Genomic DNA, 17,757 nt, shown 5'->3' with positions numbered 1-17,757 from the left:
GGGGCTGAAGTCCTGTTTGTATTGACACGGTTTGACGACAAGCTGCAGCAGTCATTCCAACTGGCCCTTGGGTAGCACCCTTCATCCAGAGATCTTAAAATAATTTGTTCCGAGTGAAATGAAGGTCTTTGCCGATCTTTAGGAAAACACCATTTTAGGAAACGGAAAGTAAGATAAGAACATCTTTTCAAGCCCCCTGTATCACTAGCACAGGTTATTTCTGCAATATGATGCAACTGGAACCATCCTGGGCACGTTGGTATGATTCTAGAAGAACTGGGATGGGTCAGATGTTAGATGGGCAAAGGGTTTGGCAGTAACGATGCAGAGGGGGCCTCCACCTGACCTGACACTGGCAGGGTTTCATCGCTTCCAATAGGAGCAAGGAGAAGAAATCAGGCAAGGGTACACTGCTCTGAGCTTGGGGAATGGCTTCCTGAAGGAGAGGCAGTGGTAAGGAGAATCATAGAAAATGAGGGTAGGAAGGGACCTCAGATCATTTAGTCCAACCCTGCGCTCCAAGCAGGACCAGCTTCAACTATAGTCTCCTCAAAGGAAGCACACAAAGACCCCAGCCCTGGTTACTTCAAGACTCAGATGGACAACTCAAAACAGACTGTTAAAAACAAAGCAGAGAGGCTGGCTGGCCCCTGGGGAGGAGGAGGAGATGACGTCTGCCTCGGGGCTGCCTAGCTCCGAGCTGTTCCCTTTGAACATAGCCATCATAGGCTGGGCTCTGATCAGGAATACTGAAGGAAATAAATCCGATGCAGTGAAAAAACAGGGCAGTTTGGTGGCTGGGTCTCCTAGAGTCAAAACAGCCCCAGGTGCCAGCCATAAGTGCCCAATCCTGCATGGGACTAAGCAGTGCCATTGATTCAGGCGCAGTTTGCTCATTCGTATTCATGTGTTACAGATATAATTAGTGACCTGAGCGTAGCCTGTATGCACAGAGAAGCCCGTCTCCAAGAGCTTTGAGTTGCACTGGACAAGACAAACAAGGTAAGTCAGCTCCAGCCCTATTTCACTAAGAAAGGAAAGTTTTGTTGCAAGGAAAAGATAAGTTCAATTTTCCCCATGAGCAGCCACTATGGCAACACCGAACAGATTCCATTCCCAAGAGCCCTTTGGTCCTATGAGCTGCAATTAAGACAACACAAGCAAAGGGGTTAATTTGTAAGTGGCAATTCTTTTTTAATTAAACCAAGCTATTTATATATGTACAAGTCCCACCCTGAAATATTGCACTATTGAAAAAAAAAAAAAAAAAAAAAAAAGTACATCTCTTATCTAATTGTTCAGTATCTCTTCCCCTGCTTGCATTGTAGTATACACAGATTCACAGCAACTCCTGGACAATTCTTCCAGAAGCAGAGGGGCAGTCAGGGATCTCAGGAAGCCACAGAAGTCTGCTGTCCATATACATTAGAGAGGTTTCCTTCATATTTCACACCTGTCCTCACTTTGGAAACATACCCACAGCAGCTTGGTCCAAGCAGCATTAGATCCTTTTGAGTTGCCCAGAAGAGAGGACAAATGAAAAAAAAAAAGTTCCTAAAACCCAAAGCAGCCATGATTTCTTTAGGGCTTGGCCAGCACAGTTTTCTTAGGGAAGAGTTTTTTCTGTGAGGGCCTTCGTTCTCAAGCTCACCCTGGAAACTGTGGAGTAGTGATCCATCTGTGTCCCCCTTAGGCAAGAGGGCTATTCCAGTGTAGATCTAGTCAGTATAGTTGTAGTATGAATGCTGGGGCTCCACACCCCAGAGGAACAGCCTCAATAAGCCATGGCCCCAGGGTCCGGTGGGCTGCTGAAGAGCACGTCTGCTTTGGCATTGATGAAGTAGGTTGCGAGGAGCGAGAAGACGAGAATGGCTATGCCCACCACCAGTGTGATGATCTAGGAGGGGGCGAGAAAGGACAGGCATGTATCAGTATGTGAAACAGTGGTGGTTGCCTCTGCATTGTGGCCAAGGGTTTGCATTGAACCCAAGTGCCTGCTAGAGGTGACCACGAAGGAAATGACCTAAAGCATTACACAAGGGGCATGCAAGGAGATGATAATCTCTTTGGGTCAGAGACTGTCATCTCCACTAGAGACTAGATCAGATCCCCATCTTCAGCAGCAGTCAGCATTCGCTACTTCAGAGGAGAGGGTAAGGAACCTGGTAGTGGACAGAAATGGGATCATCTCATGCTTGAATCAGTTCCTTGACAATGCCCAAGAGCCTGAGGGGTCTCAGCCCAAGAGCATCTTGAATGCTAGCTCTAACTCTGGCTGTTCCATTTTATCAGTGAGTTGCACAGTTTTAGAGCTCTCTCAAAGGTAACCCTTACTTTGCTGACACACAAGCCTTCAAGTAACAAAGCGACAACTGCAGAACGAATTTTATCTGACTGAAGATGATGTCAAGAAATTGAGAGGAGATGCAAGTCTCTACTTTCACCTCAAACATGTGACTATCTCTGTGATTGATCCCACTGATCAAGCTGCCAAGGCAGCAAAGCAGCTCATGGGAGTGGGTGGGAATCAAAGTACATTCCATTAAAAATGTCAGAGCTTGATTTTGCAGCCTTAAAAAGACCAGAAATTCCTTCCAATTCCTTCTTTAAAAGGTTGAGCCAAGACTCCCCTTTCTGCTGCTTTGTGCATACACATAACATGGTCTTTAAGTCACAGGCTCACATGTCATTAGGAGGGAGATCATGTCAACATTCCAGTTGCCGCAATTAGGAATAAGATCTCAAGGGGGTGTGGAGCCTTTCCAGTCCGGCTGTGCATCCAAACAACAGCACTTCAACCATTTACTTCTTGCAGAGGTTTTCCTCCACCCTGTAGGCTAGAGTCTTTGTCTTTACAAGGACTAGGTGTCTCTGTGGAACTGTGCTCCACAAGTAAATACACTAAGGACATTCCCCCCTCCATGAGCTTTGGAAAGTCCACATTAATTTGTAGAATATTGTGTTGTTTGCAATGTCCTGTTCATCCATAGAATCCCAGGGTGTTTTCTGCACTTAACCCAACATGCATGATAGACAGCACTGATCTTCAGTTTAAACTGGGGTGGAATACACAAGAAGTTCCATAGTGCACAGCATCACTGAACAACTACAGCTAGAACTACAAAGGGAATGCTAAGGAATCAAGCTGGAATTTTATTGGACACTGAAGTCAATCCCTTGAACCTTGCAAAGTGTCACAGGCTCTTTAACCAACCCAGAAAAATCCTTGAGACATCTAGATTTGTGTCCTATCCCCAAAAAGACCATCTATAGCAAGCAGCACAATGACTTGAGAGGAAGAGCATCATCTATGAGCTCTCAAGAGTTGACCAACTCCCACTCTGGTTGATAGCACAAGGTGCTGTGACAGCTAACTGTTTGATGCAAAGTTTGCCAGGAGGCACTACCACAAGCCACGACAACTTTGCCTATTTTTCAGAGTTTTTCTGAGGTATTTTCTGACAGACATGTTCCATCTCACCTCTAGCTCCCTGCTGGCTACAAGAAATATCCGGGCCCGGATGTCCTTCCAGCGACTCTCTGTCCATGTGGAGTACTCTGTGGAGCCCCACTGCTTCAGCTCGAAGGCAGGAGAGAGGGCTTTGCTTAGGTGGACAGTTGACCGGACGCAGAAGGGGATTCGTGAGGTTGAGTTTGGGTCTCTAGGACCCTGCACCCAGGAATATTCATATAGCTGTAAAGAGAGTACAGGGGAGTTAGAGCAGGGCACAGAAAGAGAATCCCAGTGAGCATTTTGGGTTGAAACCACACTCATTGCCTTGGACAGGGAAGAGCTTAACTGACTGTAAGAAGGTCACTGAAAACCAGCCATCACCCTCAGACTGATGCATTCAAGTTTCACTCAGCCCAGAGGAGTATTTCCATTTCCATTCTCAGGCAGTGGTGCAGCTGGCAGGGCCTCTCTGTTGGCAATACCTTTCCACTTCTCTCTGTGTCTTAAGGACGAGGGCTCTTTTTCCTTCATTCAACCTTCTTCAACAGGGTGAATATAGGACAGAGAGGTCTGAGAGAGATCAGTGGAATTCACTTGCTCAGTGCTCCTGTTCCCACCCCCAACACCCTCAATTTTACTTCACTTACCTCCTTCTCAGGGATGGACATTTTTTCAGGGTTCTGGCACTCCTCCTTGGTGAAGTTGACAACGGTACCTGTGAGGTTGACCAGGACCGACTGCACCAGTTGAGTGGTGTTCACTGGGCTGTTAACAGCGATGTAGTGCTGAGGAACGCTGTCAACTAGTACAGGCAGAGAGAAGTGGGATTGGTACAGGGCACACCGGAAGCAAAAGGTGTTACTAGAGAGCCCCATAAAACTGCCACGTGACACAGAAAGGACTCAGCAGCCCCAGATACTTCCCCTTGTATTGCTTACCCATGATGCTTTTCATGTCTTGTTTAATTATGGACTGGAACCAAGAGTTATTGGCTTTAATCAGAAACCCATAGAGCATCTGGGAGACCTGGAAGCAAGAGTGAGATTGGTTCATTAGTCCAATAACATGAAAGGAGAGATCAGCAAGAGGAGAAAACAGAGGACCTCAATGCAGCAACATTTGTCTTCTCAGTATTCAGCTGCAGAAGATGAATTAGGACGTACTTCCACTGGCTCAAAGCACTGAGCTTGGAGCCAGGGCATGTCTGTGTTCCTTGTGCAGTTCTGGGAGGCAGTGTGATCTAGTAGCTGAAGCATAAGGTTTGGATTCATGATTCTTGGGCTTTATCTCCACCTCTGCCACTGACTCCTTGCATGGTTTAGGCCAGGGCACTGCATATGTGCCCCGGTTTCCCTTGCCTGCTCTGCAGAATGAGGATTAGCTCTGCTCTGTCTTGTTGTGGGCTATGTGGGGGCCAAGCATTTGTAGGACACTGGGATCCTGATGGAAGGGTAACATGTTATTCATTCGGTGATGCTGGGGAAAGTGAGAGGGGGAGGTAAGCACCCGTGGAGACAGACAGGACAACATGCTGTGTAAACATATATAAACAGAGACAGAAGGGAAATACGTGAGAGCTCAGCATGGATGCCAGGGCCTGAATTCCATCTGCTCATACCGTTTCTGGAGCTGCCTGAATAGCGGAGGTGCTGCTGTTCCCCCCTGCAAGCTGGTAGAGAGCACGGGCCACCACTGTGGCTACTTCTGCCAGGGACTGCAAGAGAAGAGGGCTCCGTGTTAATCAAGATAGGCAGGCCCAGTGCAACAGGGAAGGAAAGCCCGCCAATACCCACACATCCATCAAAGCGCTTACAGCCTGCTAGCATCTCAGCAGCTAATGCCACCATAGCGATATATAGCACCCGAGCCCTCGGCAACGGACGGAGAAACCACCTTTGCCACATGCACCCTGCCCAACCCACAGGCCTCATTTTGCTGCCTTGCAATGGACAAAGGAAAATGTTCCTCAGGAACCTTAGCTGTGTCTGTGACATAGGTCAGAGCCTCCTCGGGGCTAAGCCCTGCAGGGTAGTCCATCAGGATGTTCTCTGGAGTGTCGTACACGCTCTGGTAATATCTGAAAGAAGAATGCAAACGGGATTGGGGAAGGGGGCGGAAAGAAACCACAGGGCATGGAATTCAATTCAGTCTGTGCCTGAAGCGGCGAGCGGGAGTGTCTCCTGGGAGAAGAGTCACAGCCCTGCCAGTGTTGGCCTCCCACACGCTCCTTAAACCATTTAATGAGGCTTTATAATTAACTTGGCCCTTCTGCAGCTTCTCCCATCTGAGGATCTCAAAGCAATTTACAAGCAGGGACTAGCCCTCAGCCAGACAGGCATTATCCCATCCATCAGGCGATGGAGAAACTGAGGCACGGAGCAGAGAAATGGCCCTGCTCAGTGCTACATTGATTAGAGACAAAGCCCCTTGTTCTCAGTTCCCTCCTCTACCGGACTCTCCTACATGGAACAGAACGAGAATCCAAGTTCACTTGGTGACAGTCTTGCATCAAGACATCTGCAGCAGTGCACAGCTGAACTGAGGTCTGGGCGCAAAGCCCAGCACAACATGCTGTGGTTCCAGGTTGGATGGGACCATTCAACACCATTCTGTGAGACTGAGGGACAGTCAGCAGAGCAAGAGGTACTGCCCCTGCCCCAAACCCTCCAGGATCCCCAGAGCAGCAGGGCACTTGGGTCTGTAAATGGGTTGTTTTCCCATGCTGTCTATGGAGACTGCATGACAGAGATCAGAGGGAGGGGGGAAAAGGCAACCTGAAAGGGATCCCTCCTCTCCCTTCCAGACCCAGAGAGAGGAGAGGACCCTTGTGTCACACTCTGCAGCGCATTTGGGGAGGTGGGGGTCGAATGGAAGTGTTTTCCAATGCCTGTGGCTTCCTGCCACCACAAATAGAAAGATGTATTAAAAAAAAAAAAAGCAGCTTCTGGAAAAGCAGATGAGGCTCGGGCACGCTCAGTTGCCATTTGCTCACCTCTGGCTTGCAGCCAGCTGCAGGGAACATTTTCTATACAAAACTGGATTTCTTTCGGTTGTCAGAATAATTATGTTGCGCCTGTTCAATTACATGGCATGCGTTTGCTTCTCTACTCCCTTCTGTCCCTCTCTCCCCCACCTTCCCACAGCCTCCCCCCTACAACATCTCTATATGACACTGCACACCCCACAGCCCATATTTCAGGAGGCTGGGCTGCCCTCTGCTGGCTGCACTCACATGCAGAGAGTTTGGCCTGTGGGGCCAGAAAGACTTCGCCTTGTGTCAAGCTTTCATGGTCTTCTCCAAAGGCTTCCCTCCCCGTTTGCTGGAGATACCACAATGCTCTCAGTAAGCTGGGGAAGGCCTCTGTCTGTATTGCAGAGGAAGGGGGCCCCAGGCCAATGGGGGAACTTGCTGGATTCAATGAGAATCCCTATGTACTGGCTTCCCTACTCTGGAGTAGAGAGAAGATCAAGTGCTTGGGTTTATCTGATAGCTTTCGGGGTACCAGTATAATTCCTTGGATCCTGGGAATTCTTACATTAGAAATGAGCTGGCCAGGCAGAGTCTGCAGTTTAGCACACAGGGCCAGAGACCAGGGTCCAGCTCTAAGTTCCACGTGAATCCCTTTTTGCCAATGTGGCTGGACTCAGCTGCTTGGCAGCTCCAACATTTAAGCTCTTTTGTTTGGACCCCAGAGTTGTAGGCACTCAAGAACATCTGCTCCAATCTCTGGGATACTACTGGCCACATTCTGACTTGCCCTTTCAAATCTAGTACCGCGTTTGGACTGAAAGGTGCAGCTGTCTGGTGGCCACTGTGGCATGAGGTGTGGAAAGGCGTGCGTGGTCTGCGCGTGCGGGGGGGGGACGACAAGTCATTCCAGTTCCTAGTGAACAGGTGTCCACATCACAACCAGTGCCCTCACTGCCAGATTCATCCCTGAGCTAAAGAGCAAGCAGACCATGGACACCGAAGCTCTTCTTTGGTGTCCAGGTCCAGGCTTTGGCATGTCAGCAGGGCGAAAGGAAGGGGTTGCTGCTGCCTGCACTGCATCTGCTTTGGAGCAATCAGCAGTTTCTGAGGCTGCAGCTTCAAAGCTGAGATTTTATTTGTCTGCTGGACTTTAAGCTCCAGACCAGAAGCAAGTCACAAACTACCCAAACCCAACAATTCTCCATTGCAGACTCCCCAGGATGGGTATGTACCTGTTGTGGAAGGATGTGCGGTGATCAGCTAGCACTACCCCTGGGATGTTCCTGGCCCTCAGGAAGCGCTGGAAGGATGAAGGGGGGAGAGGCTGAGACTGACTGACCTCCTGCAAAGACACATTTGTATCCATGCTGCTTCTGGTCAGAGCTTCCACAAGGTTTTTAACCTTAAAGGAGATAAGGAAAAAACAGCGATGTTCTAGAGCTTGAAATCCAACTTTGGCTATAGGGGGCAGCTGAACCACCCTGAACTGGGTTCACATCAGATCTCAAGAAGGATCAGGGCTGGATGGGAGACTCAAATCATCTTGCATTACCCGCAACTGAACAGATTCATTCTTCTGAGAGATGGGGTCTGTGTGCACCCACAGAACAGAGTTGTTCCTTAAAGCCACCTGCAAGAAAAAGAGCTGCCCATTAACACACAGATCTAAATGAAGAGTTGGTATGGAGGAACCCACCAATTCCAACCCCACACAGCCCAAGGGAATCAGAGAGAGGGTGGGTGTTATAGTGATTGTGAAATAGGATAGAAATAACAAGGTAAAGACAGGAAGCAGAAACAGGAGAGCAACAAGGGGAAGGGCTGGCTAGGAAAACCACAGCTGAATTTTCACCAAAGGTGGGGAGGGAGAAATTCAATCCACACCTGGCTCAGCTCCAGAAAGGCATAAATGTTGTCCAGCCTAATGGGAAATCTGTTATTTTCCATGTCGTACACCATCCTCGAGCTGCCAATGTAATCGAAGGTTTCCTGTGACAGAATGGGTTCATTTAATCAGCCACAAGCTTGTGGCAAGTTCAAGAGCTCGAGCATGAGCAAGGTGGCGGGGAAGAAGAGGCATAACTTGGGGGATGTGGTGGGTGTCTAGAGGAAGGGGGAGGTGTCTACAGAAAGGAGCTTTCCTACTCTCTCTGAAAAACAGCAAGTGGAATAACCCCTTTCCCACACTCCTAGGCAGCAGAACCTTGTGGCTTTTCATGTCACATGTAAAACACCCAGGGGCCATCCAGCCCACAGCACTGTGACTGCCCTTCTCAAGGAGGTACTGATTATGGGTCCCCATAGTGGCAATGGTGCATGGGGAATGTCACATGGCCACACCTCAGGACAGTGGGAGCCAACTTCACAGAGCTGCACAAACAAGACCATCAGTGCCGATGCCTTGAGGGGAACATCAGCTGTTAACCATCAGTCCACTCTCCCTTCTCCCCTCCCCCAAGAGTTTACCCTGCCTCAATGCAGCTGCCATTGCCAGCACTGTGCTCTTGGAAATAAGATGCATTTCACTGCAGAGAGCCCATATATTTTTAATCCCGCCTTTCCTGGTTTCAGTTTAGGATTCAAAGCTTGGCTACTGTAAGGCATGCTGATTGATGGGGGGAGGGAAGAGGCAGGGCAGAGAACAGGCTTGGAGATTGGCAGGGATGAGAAATCAGTGCGAGAAGCCCTCTATTAGTCTGTCAAGTTCATCATCCTGGCAGGACAGCGTACAGGTGCCTTTGGCTGTTACTACAGAGGGGAAGCTCAAGTCCCAGCCCTGCCCTAGGAATAAGGGAACTACAACACTTCAGGTTTGCAAAGAAGCTACTTTACATCATTTTACCCTCTAAACTAGCTACAATAGTTCAGAGCAATGTCCCTAGAAACTCCATGACTCAGATGTTGGTGGCTTCAGAGCAGCTCTCTCACGAGCAACTGAGGGAGACCTACACCTCTGAACTTTGCCTTTTTGCTGTTTGTTGAGTACAGGCCAGAGTTTGAGAAGGGGTCTTGCAGCTTGGAGCAGGGCAGGAGCAGAAGGACTGGGGGCCCTGTTTTTTTGGGACCTGCTATAGAAAGGCTAAGGGCTTGCCTTGATAGCCCATGACAAGCAAACCAGTGACAAGGATGACCTTACCCCCTGGAAGAAGGTGAACATGATGTTCCTGGGCAACGACTGAATGTCTGGCAGTTTGTGGAGGGCTTCGGCAGCAGCCAAGTGGGTCACAAAGGAGGAGACGGTGCTCTCTGCCCCAGGGGCTATGTTCCAGAAGAATGAATGGCTGTCAAGCTGAAAGCATCAACAGGAGTAAGTACTTGGTGTGCCCACTGTGACAATGGCATTCTGGGATGCTGGCAGAATAGAAACCTGGGAGACACGGGTTGGTAAGAACCAACCAGAAGCTTCATACCCCAACTCCAACCACCCTAGAAATAGAGACCTAAGCAACAAGGATGCCCTCCTAGTCTCAATGGGAGAGAATCAAGTTTGTCCCCATTTTATGAGCAGGAAACGGAGACCAAGCAACTTGTCCAAACTCATGAAGAATGACAGAGTCAGAAACAGAACCTAGGAGCCCTTAGGTGAACCAGCAAAGACAAGTACCATTTAAATAAAGGCTGCAAGCTGCATCATGTTACTGACCACAGCTAGTTAGCCAGATTCAGAGGAGGAGACAAAGATTATGGGAAGGACTGGGCACTAATTCCATGCATTTTCCCCTCCCACCTCTGGCAAAGAAAAACAATGCATCACCACGTACTCGAGCAGCAACCATGATGACTTCATCTGAAGGGTGCATTTTGCTAGAGGTATTGATGGGTTTCAGGGTGCTCCACACATTATAATCGATCAGAGGGTCACAAAACTCTTCTAGAAATCAGACAGGAAGAGACACCATGACTCAAACAAGGATTCTGGCACTAAGCTTGCCAGGATAGAGTAGCAGCAAGCCTCTTCCTAGTCAACAAGGCTGTATTCTGGCTGTGGGGAAATCCAGGGCAAAGAAGGGATACCAGAGTTCTTTATGCAAGAAAAAGCCAAATTTCACTCAGTCAAGGGCCAAAAGGACTACCTGCAAGGATCGTGAAGACTACAGGTCTATTTAAATACTTCTGGACTGGGGAAAGAGTCATTTTCCACACTGCGATGTGGGGTCCCTGGTACAACCGATTTTAGCGGGGAATGTTTTGGCAATAGCCCGTCTTCATGCTACAACCTACAGTGCCCACAGAGGAAAATTCCATGCTGAAAGCGAGAGCAGGGTCAGGAGCTATACTTTAGCAAGGTGGTGGTTGCATGTCCCTCTTTTCATTGGACAAGCTGTGGCAGTGGTCCTGCCTGTTGGAGTTCCCACTGCCAGCCTTACACTGCACTGCTGGAGCACACTCACCTGGGTTGAGGCTGAACGTGCTCTGGATGGTCCTGCGTCTCATGCAGGTGACCGTGCTGGTGACAGCATGCATGTGGGAGAAAAGTTGCATGGCACACAGTGGGTACTCTGGGATGGAGCCATTTTGAGGCAGGTTATGGTCTCGGTAGCACTGAGATAAAGATACACATGACAATAAATAATTGAGTCCTTATATAATGGTATGGTATTGTGGATTGCTACCTGGGGGACAGATTCTCATGCTAGTTCTGCACATGGCTAGCTGGGTGATCTCAGGCAAGTTATTTCTCTCTCCTTCCCCCACCTGTGCCTATTTTCCCTTCCACTCATTGTCTGTCTTGTCTACTGTTACTGGAAGCTCTCTGGGGCAGGGACTGCTTTGCACTGTAAAGATAGTGCTCAGCACAATACGGTCGTGTCCTCAGGTATGGTTTTAATGTGTTACCATAACATAAATAGCGAGACAACATTCCTTTCCACGTAACAGGCAATGCTTCTCTCTTAACACACCACATTCCTATTAAAGATGTCCAAGAACTATACAAAAGTAGGTAAATGTTGTCCCCTTAAATCCTGAGTGAATATCATTTTCATTGGTTTCCCCCTTCACAGAAAGAAACAGCCCGTTAACCTTGATCCACTGTCTGTTCTGCTATAGCAAGATTGGTAAATGTCACTAATTTTTGGGATTTGACATCTCCGATAAGCATGGGATACAGCAGGGAGGAAAAGTATAGCTCTACTTAAATAGGCAGTGTTAACCTTTCCCCTTACAGATGCTAAAGGACAGTACCTGCTTAATAATTTGAGTCTCATTGGCATCTTCAAGTAGAAAGATGGGGAAATCAAAATCCTCATAAGAAAGCCCATTTCCAAGAGGGTTCCACACGGTCCAATTGCAGTGGGCATACTGAGGGCCATAATCATTAGAATAAACACCTGGAAGCAGGGAAAAAAATGAACAAATCTAATTCATTGAGGGAACAGAGCTGCCTGTAGGAAAGGTAGGGCCTGCTGAGAGAACAGCAGTAAGTACAGAGAACACCATTCCAGGCTAAGAAACCAACTGACAAAAGCAGAGATAGATTTGGTTGCTGCATGTGGCAAGAGGAGAAGAGATGGCTATAGCATGCCAAGTGAATGACACACAGGCACACACTTAATGCCATCACATGCCAAGAGGCTGGCAGGAGCACACAATGAGTATTTATCACATGCTGAGAGAGTGCAAGATGCACACAGAGAAACATTATACTGCAAAAGGCAACCATATAAGCAAGCACTCCACGAGCTCTGTCATGAGACAAACATACCTTTAAGGCATTTATAAGGTGCCAGCCACTAACACTGCATGAGCAGCATAAAGTGAAGGGCATGACAAATGCAAAAATACCACACTAAAACCAATTCTGTACATTTACATGGCACCTTTCACCACAGAGCACCCCCACAGCACAGTAAAGATTATACAGAACGAGGGAATCTCTTCACCCAGCAAAATGCAGCCACTTCTAAGGTAGGATGTACAGCATGGGTTAGCAACACATGGCAACAGTTTAGGACAAATAGTGAACAACCAATCAAACAAGTGCCCAGTGAAAATGTAGAGGGAATAAAAGGAGGCAGTGAAGCGTGCTAAAATTTGGCCAGGGCTCTGGGTTTAACATGCCAGCTCTGCAGAAAGAGTCACAAGATCTTTTAATGACCATGAGTGGACAGGATGAGTTTTACGTGTCATCCAAAAGACAAACAGGAGGAAAGCTAAATCAGCCCTGACAGAAGCGGGGAAAAAAACCAATCCCCACCCCCCAAACCTTACAATCTCTTTGCAGAACCACTGATGTTATTTCCTGGAGTGCTCAGGCCTCTCTGGAAGTCTCCCACCCCAGTGCTTCTGAATTCTGAAGAAGTTCAGCCCAAGCGACTCATGCCTAGAGCGTGCATCAAGCCTGAATCCTAACCTGAGCATCCAGCAAATGCCAAACTCACCAATTGGTGAACTCCTTCCCACTTTGATCACACACCTAGGAAATGCTACCTTCCCCAGCAACCATAAGGATGAAATGTTTCCTTACCAAACCCATCATTGGGGCATTTTAAGCCAGGGGAGAATCCTGGTGAAGGGCTCGGTTTGGAGAGGGCCACAGCCAGCCCAGAAACCCGTGAGGTTCCCTTCAGCTGTTGCAACAGCTCCCTGGAAGAAAAAAAAAATAAGTGGGGGGTAAAACAGCCCTGCATGCCCTACCGATCTCAGAGGGGAAGACAGTGAAAGGATCAAAGACCCTCATTAAAAATAATTAAATAAATAAAAAAATTTATGAAATACCGGCAACATCCCTAGGAACTGTACTTTTTGTGTGTCATGGCCGCACAAAGCAACTTCCCTGAGGTCACACGATCGTTAAGCGATGGAATGGAATTCTGGAACACTAAATACACAGCTCGCCTACTCCGCTGACATAATCCACTCCATCACCCACTCACAGTTCACACCAGGAAGAACTCTTTAGGAAACAGGAAACCAGAGGGAATAAGCACAACTCCAGATGTCCAGTAGCCACATACTGCATAGGACCATGACCTAGGCACAGCCCAGGATCAGGTACCACCAAGTGAAATCAAGGAAAGACGAAGCTGACTGTGCATCTTCATCAGTGATGTAGCACTTGCATGGTTTGCACTGCTGACACCCAGCTAGATGACATGTCAAGCCCCTTGGGAAGGTCATTTCCCCACTCCCACTCAGGGCACTTTGCCAGTTGCAGTGCCCAACCCACTTTCTTGTCCTTTCTGAGTCTGCATCTCTCAGCTCAAATGTCAAGTCCAAGAGAGATGGCCAAGGACTTCATTCATCTGACAATAGGAACCAGAGCCAAAACAGACCAATTTTATTGATGTTACTGACATGCTGCTTCTCTCCCTGGAAAGGGTCTTTTCTTCTCTAAACACTACTATTTTTGACATCCTGTGCTGAAGGAAGAGAGAGATGGAAACTCAAACTGTAGTGGAAAACAAAACCTTACCAAGCCAGGCTGAAATGTAAACAATTCTTTCAAGACTATGCTGAAGCTCTTCCTCACAGCCTCTACCAGTGCTTGTAAACACAACCCTAAGGAGGGTTCACAAATTTCCATGCATGTAGAACTGGGCTCATGAGTTTTGTTTGAACTACTAAACCATGCATTAACACAAACAAGCAAGGTACTAACTTGCATCAAATGCACAAATGCTTTTTAAAACAAGACACTGATATTGAGCACTGCCTTCTCTGGAGGGTGGCAAGGGCACAACACTCCATAAAACGAGCCATGGGAAGGCTGACACTCAAACACCCACCTTGGGTCAAAACTCCACCTGAGGCTACTCAAAAAACCATAGGCATCTCTCCTTGGAGTCCTAATCAGAGCTCTGGCCACCGAATTACAGTGCCCCTGTTTGTCATTTCAGAGGAGAGGAGAGTCAATAATTGTCAACACTAACAGTGGCCCATTACCTGGTAAAGAGCTCCCCTTCTAGCAGGACCATGTATGGAGGATGGGGTCCATCGGAAAGCACCCACTTCAGGTCCTGCTCCTTCTCAGCCACATGGATCACTCCTGTATCTCCATTAATAGAGGCTGCAGAGAGACACGCACGACATTGCCATGTTTCAGTGAAATCCATTTCCCTCAAAGCTGTACACTTCCTGGGTATTGGAAGGGAGGAGACCAGAAGGAAGTCTGAATTAAACTATGGCTCACCCCACAGTGTGGAGGAGCTGGAGAACCCCTCTACACTAGCTTATTTGTTAGACTGTGTGCATTTCCATCCTTTAACCACAGCAGACAAGATCCACTGTGGGGCAAAGCTTCTACTGAAGAAACAAGATGTTAAACCACAAATCAGCAACATGCTAACTGGCAGGAAGCCCTTTCACCAGCCACAATGTGGAAACCCTTCAAAATCAGCGTTCCTTATTTGTCTTCCTCCTCTTCCCAGCCTAAGAAACGCCAAACCTTGACAGCTCACAAACACACATATACACAAAGTCAAAAACTAAACAAAGCTTATAACCTATCTAGTTTTAAAATACTAGCCTAGAGAGATGAGAGGAAAAGGAAGATGCCCAAATGATTATACTTAAAGCAAACAGTTACAGTATATTACTCTTTCAACTGGGTCTGCTTCTGGGACAACTCTGATCACAAAAGACATGCGATGTGAGGATTTCCTGTACATTTAAGGTATACACATACGTCTCCCATATCTTGCATCCTCCCAGCTTAAAGTAGAAGAACCACTAAAGACATGTGCTCGGTCATACTTACACTGACAGCCTATTTGATGAGTAGCATTCAAGAGACGAACACATGGGGCAGTCCTATTTAAAGTAATATAGATTTTCCTCTCCACAGAATTACCCCAACAGGAACCTGAAAAGGCAGAACAAAACTAAAGATGAACAGGATGGAGCAGCTTATTTTTTAGCATTCTTGGACAGAATTGTTACCTCTGTCTGTGCCCAAAAATACCAAACATACATTGACTGGTTTATTTAAGAACACATGGAATAAAAAAAAACAAAACACCCAGTAAAGAGCACTACGTGATGATCACTGCAAATGCATGTCTGAAACACAACTTCCCTGGTGGGTCGACTAAAAAATGCTTCAGGGGACTGTACCAGGATTGGGAGTCAGGAGCTCTTTTATCCAGAGGCAAGGTTTTTTGGGGGGTGATCTGTTTTACTGCACCACTCACTTCAGTGGGACATTCCAAATAAGGTCACATTGCTCGTATGCCCACATTTCCCACTCTACTATCAAGACTGGAAGTGGGTCACTTCCCCAGCTTCCTTATTAAAGCCAGTCAGCACCATGTCCGAGGTTTCTAGACAGTTTATTTTACACGGGGCAGTCTTGTCCCCACAAAAAAAAGAAAATCAACGAACTAAGCAAGCATGCAAATGGCAAACCCCAAACTTGCAGCCTTCCTTTAGACCTTGGGAGGAGTGAGACAGGCTCTGTATTTTTCCACAAGCACCATCACCTCCTCTCTCTTGCTCTTTGCTCCTCGAGCTCTTAACACCCTCTCTAGCCCCACCTTCACTTCCTGGTTATCCTTTATAGCTGCTCCCAGCCAAGCAGGCTCTTCACTACCGACTCCCTGCAGCTGGGTCTCAGGTTGAGTTGCAAGCTGATCACCTCTTTACAATGACCTTCCTGATACAGGAGCGGTGAGAATCCACCTTTCACCAAGCCTTTGCATCTTCTGTATATTTTGACCAGATGAAGAACTTCTTGCATTCAAAAGCTTGTCTAGCTTTATCCCAACCATGCAGTTGGTCCAATAAAAGAGATAACCCCTCAAAACCCTTGCCTCTGCCATACTCTTTAAAATGTCAATGCATTGCCTGTCTGCTTTATAATGTTTAGCAACAGCATCTAGAAACCCACTTGGAGCCACATTAAACATGTCGGCTAGTCTGCCACTTTTGCTTTGTATCAGCAAAAATCATGCGATTGACTTTAAAAGCACGCAGATCCACCCCAGTCAGGGAGAAGGAAATGCATGGGAGCAAGCACAGGGCTGGGCAAAGTTTCACTGGCTGTTTTGTTTCAAGGCTGTTTTGACTCATTTCAAGCTTGAAACAGCAAAATTGAAATGAGACGAAAGCTTCGAAGCAGCCTCGAAAAGAGAGCAGTCGAACCATTTCCAGTTTCGAAGCTGAAGCTGGGCTCGCTGGCAAGGAAGCTGAAAGTAAAGAGACAGAAGGGAAGATGGGGAGAAGGATTGCTCTCATATTGACTGTGGAGCTGGCCAGTGACTGTGGTCCTGCTCCAAGGTCCGTTCAATCCCGGTGCTCTGGGGGAGGGATGGAAAAACAGCATAAGCAGCAGCGTTGTTTGAACTGCCCTGCTTTCTGTCACCCTTGTCTATGAGCTTCGCTTGTCAGCAGCCTGAGGTGCAGTTTCCCAGAAACCCCTGCACCGATCTCCTTGAAAGCTGGCAGGTTTCGTGGCCTTAGTGGAGGCTACCATCCTTGCAAGTTTCAGCCGAATCAAGCACGAATTGTCAGAGTTCTAGGCAGTTTCACACTTCCCCATCGCAGCCTATTGGGCGAAACGTCATCAAAACTGTGAAACGGTTTTGACGAAACGAAACGGAGCAGGTCTCCCGCGGGATTCTCCTGTCGAGGCGAATCCATTTCCGATGCGTGACCCTTTCGTATGCTCTTGCCACCCGCTCTCCGGGGTCGAGACGCGCGGCCGCAGCGAGCCCCAGCGGCCGACACGCGACCACACAAGGACGCTGGCCCCTCGCAGGGGTCACGGAAGAGTCATGGGGGGGATCACCGGGGGTCACCTCAGTGAGACTCACCCGAGGCCGCCACACAGAGCAGGATCCCGCGGAGCAGCGCCCCGCCGCCCCCCGGGGCTCCTCCTCCTCTCGCCCGCCGGGACTCCCCGGCTCTCCCCGCCGCTGCCGCCATCTTGATCGCCGCTTCCGCTTCCGCCCCTACCCGGGGGAAAAGAGGGTGGAGGGAGTACCTGCCCCTTCCTTCCGCCCCGGAGGACTTACTCTCTATGGTTCCGGCGGGCCGGGGCGGAAGCGGAAGTGGCGGTGTGAGGCAGTTCCAGTGCCGACGTGGAGGCCGAGGGCAGTGGGGACGGTGCGCGATGCTCACCAAGTTCGAGACCAAGTCGGCCCGGGTGAAAGGTGACGGGGCCTCCCCCGGGATCGGGCCCATCCCAGCACCCTGTCTCGTTCCCCCCTCTCCCCAAGTCCAGGCCCCTCCCTCAACACAGTGCATCTCAGGATCGGGCCCATCGCAGCACTCTGTCCCCCGTCCCCCCCCATTTCCAGGCGCCTCCCCCAACTCGGGGCCTCTTAGGATCTGGCCCATCTCAGCAACACCCCTCCACCCAACCCAGCGCCTCCCAGGATCGGGCCCATCCCAA

At 48.6% G+C, this 17,757-nt stretch overlaps 2 protein-coding genes across 2 annotated transcripts in view; one reads left to right on the top strand and one right to left on the bottom strand.

Moving 5' to 3' along the window:
• Positions 1-1,169: 1,169 nt before the first annotated feature.
• NCSTN (nicastrin) lies at positions 1,170-17,309 on the bottom strand. The gene is made up of 17 exons (XM_019556778.1): positions 17,177-17,309; positions 15,124-15,228; positions 14,310-14,433; positions 12,892-13,010; positions 11,610-11,755; positions 10,817-10,967; positions 10,187-10,296; positions 9,562-9,714; positions 8,310-8,414; positions 7,978-8,055; positions 7,658-7,827; positions 5,429-5,531; positions 5,073-5,168; positions 4,393-4,480; positions 4,102-4,256; positions 3,482-3,694; positions 1,170-1,897 (listed from the first exon to the last, which is right to left on the bottom strand). Exons 1-17 carry the CDS (start codon positions 17,286-17,288, stop codon positions 1,775-1,777), a joined length of 2,151 nt encoding a protein of 716 aa, XP_019412323.1. The 5' UTR covers positions 17,289-17,309; the 3' UTR covers positions 1,170-1,774.
• Positions 17,310-17,414: 105 nt separating this feature from the next.
• The window catches only part of COPA (coatomer protein complex subunit alpha), a 25,740-nt gene continuing 25,397 nt past the window's right edge, over positions 17,415-17,757 (top strand). Inside the window, exon 1 of the mRNA XM_019556776.1 lies at positions 17,415-17,515. Coding sequence (XP_019412321.1) covers positions 17,476-17,515 — 40 coding nt within the window. The 5' untranslated portion in view covers positions 17,415-17,475. The remainder of the gene's footprint in view (positions 17,516-17,757) is intronic.

Source organism: Crocodylus porosus, unplaced genomic scaffold (genome assembly GCF_001723895.1).
Source record: "Crocodylus porosus isolate Cpor-Errol unplaced genomic scaffold, CroPor_comp1, whole genome shotgun sequence".
In the NCBI taxonomy this organism is placed as follows: Eukaryota; Metazoa; Chordata; order Crocodylia; family Crocodylidae; genus Crocodylus; species Crocodylus porosus.
This window is presented reverse-complemented; position numbering and strand designations above follow the sequence as displayed.

Excerpts from the sequence above, each read along its gene's own strand:
- NCSTN (XM_019556778.1), bottom strand. The coding sequence starts at position 17,288 with ATGGCGGCAGCGGCGGGGAGAGCCGGGGAGTCCCGGCGGGCGAGAGGA. Across the intron at positions 11,756-12,891 it reads ATGCCCCAATGATGGGTTTG|GTGTTTATTCTAATGATTAT; the intron begins GTAAGGAAACAT and ends CCCTGCTTCCAG. Across the intron at positions 9,715-10,186 it reads TCATCATGGTTGCTGCTCGA|CTTGACAGCCATTCATTCTT; the intron begins GTACGTGGTGAT and ends TGATGCTTTCAG.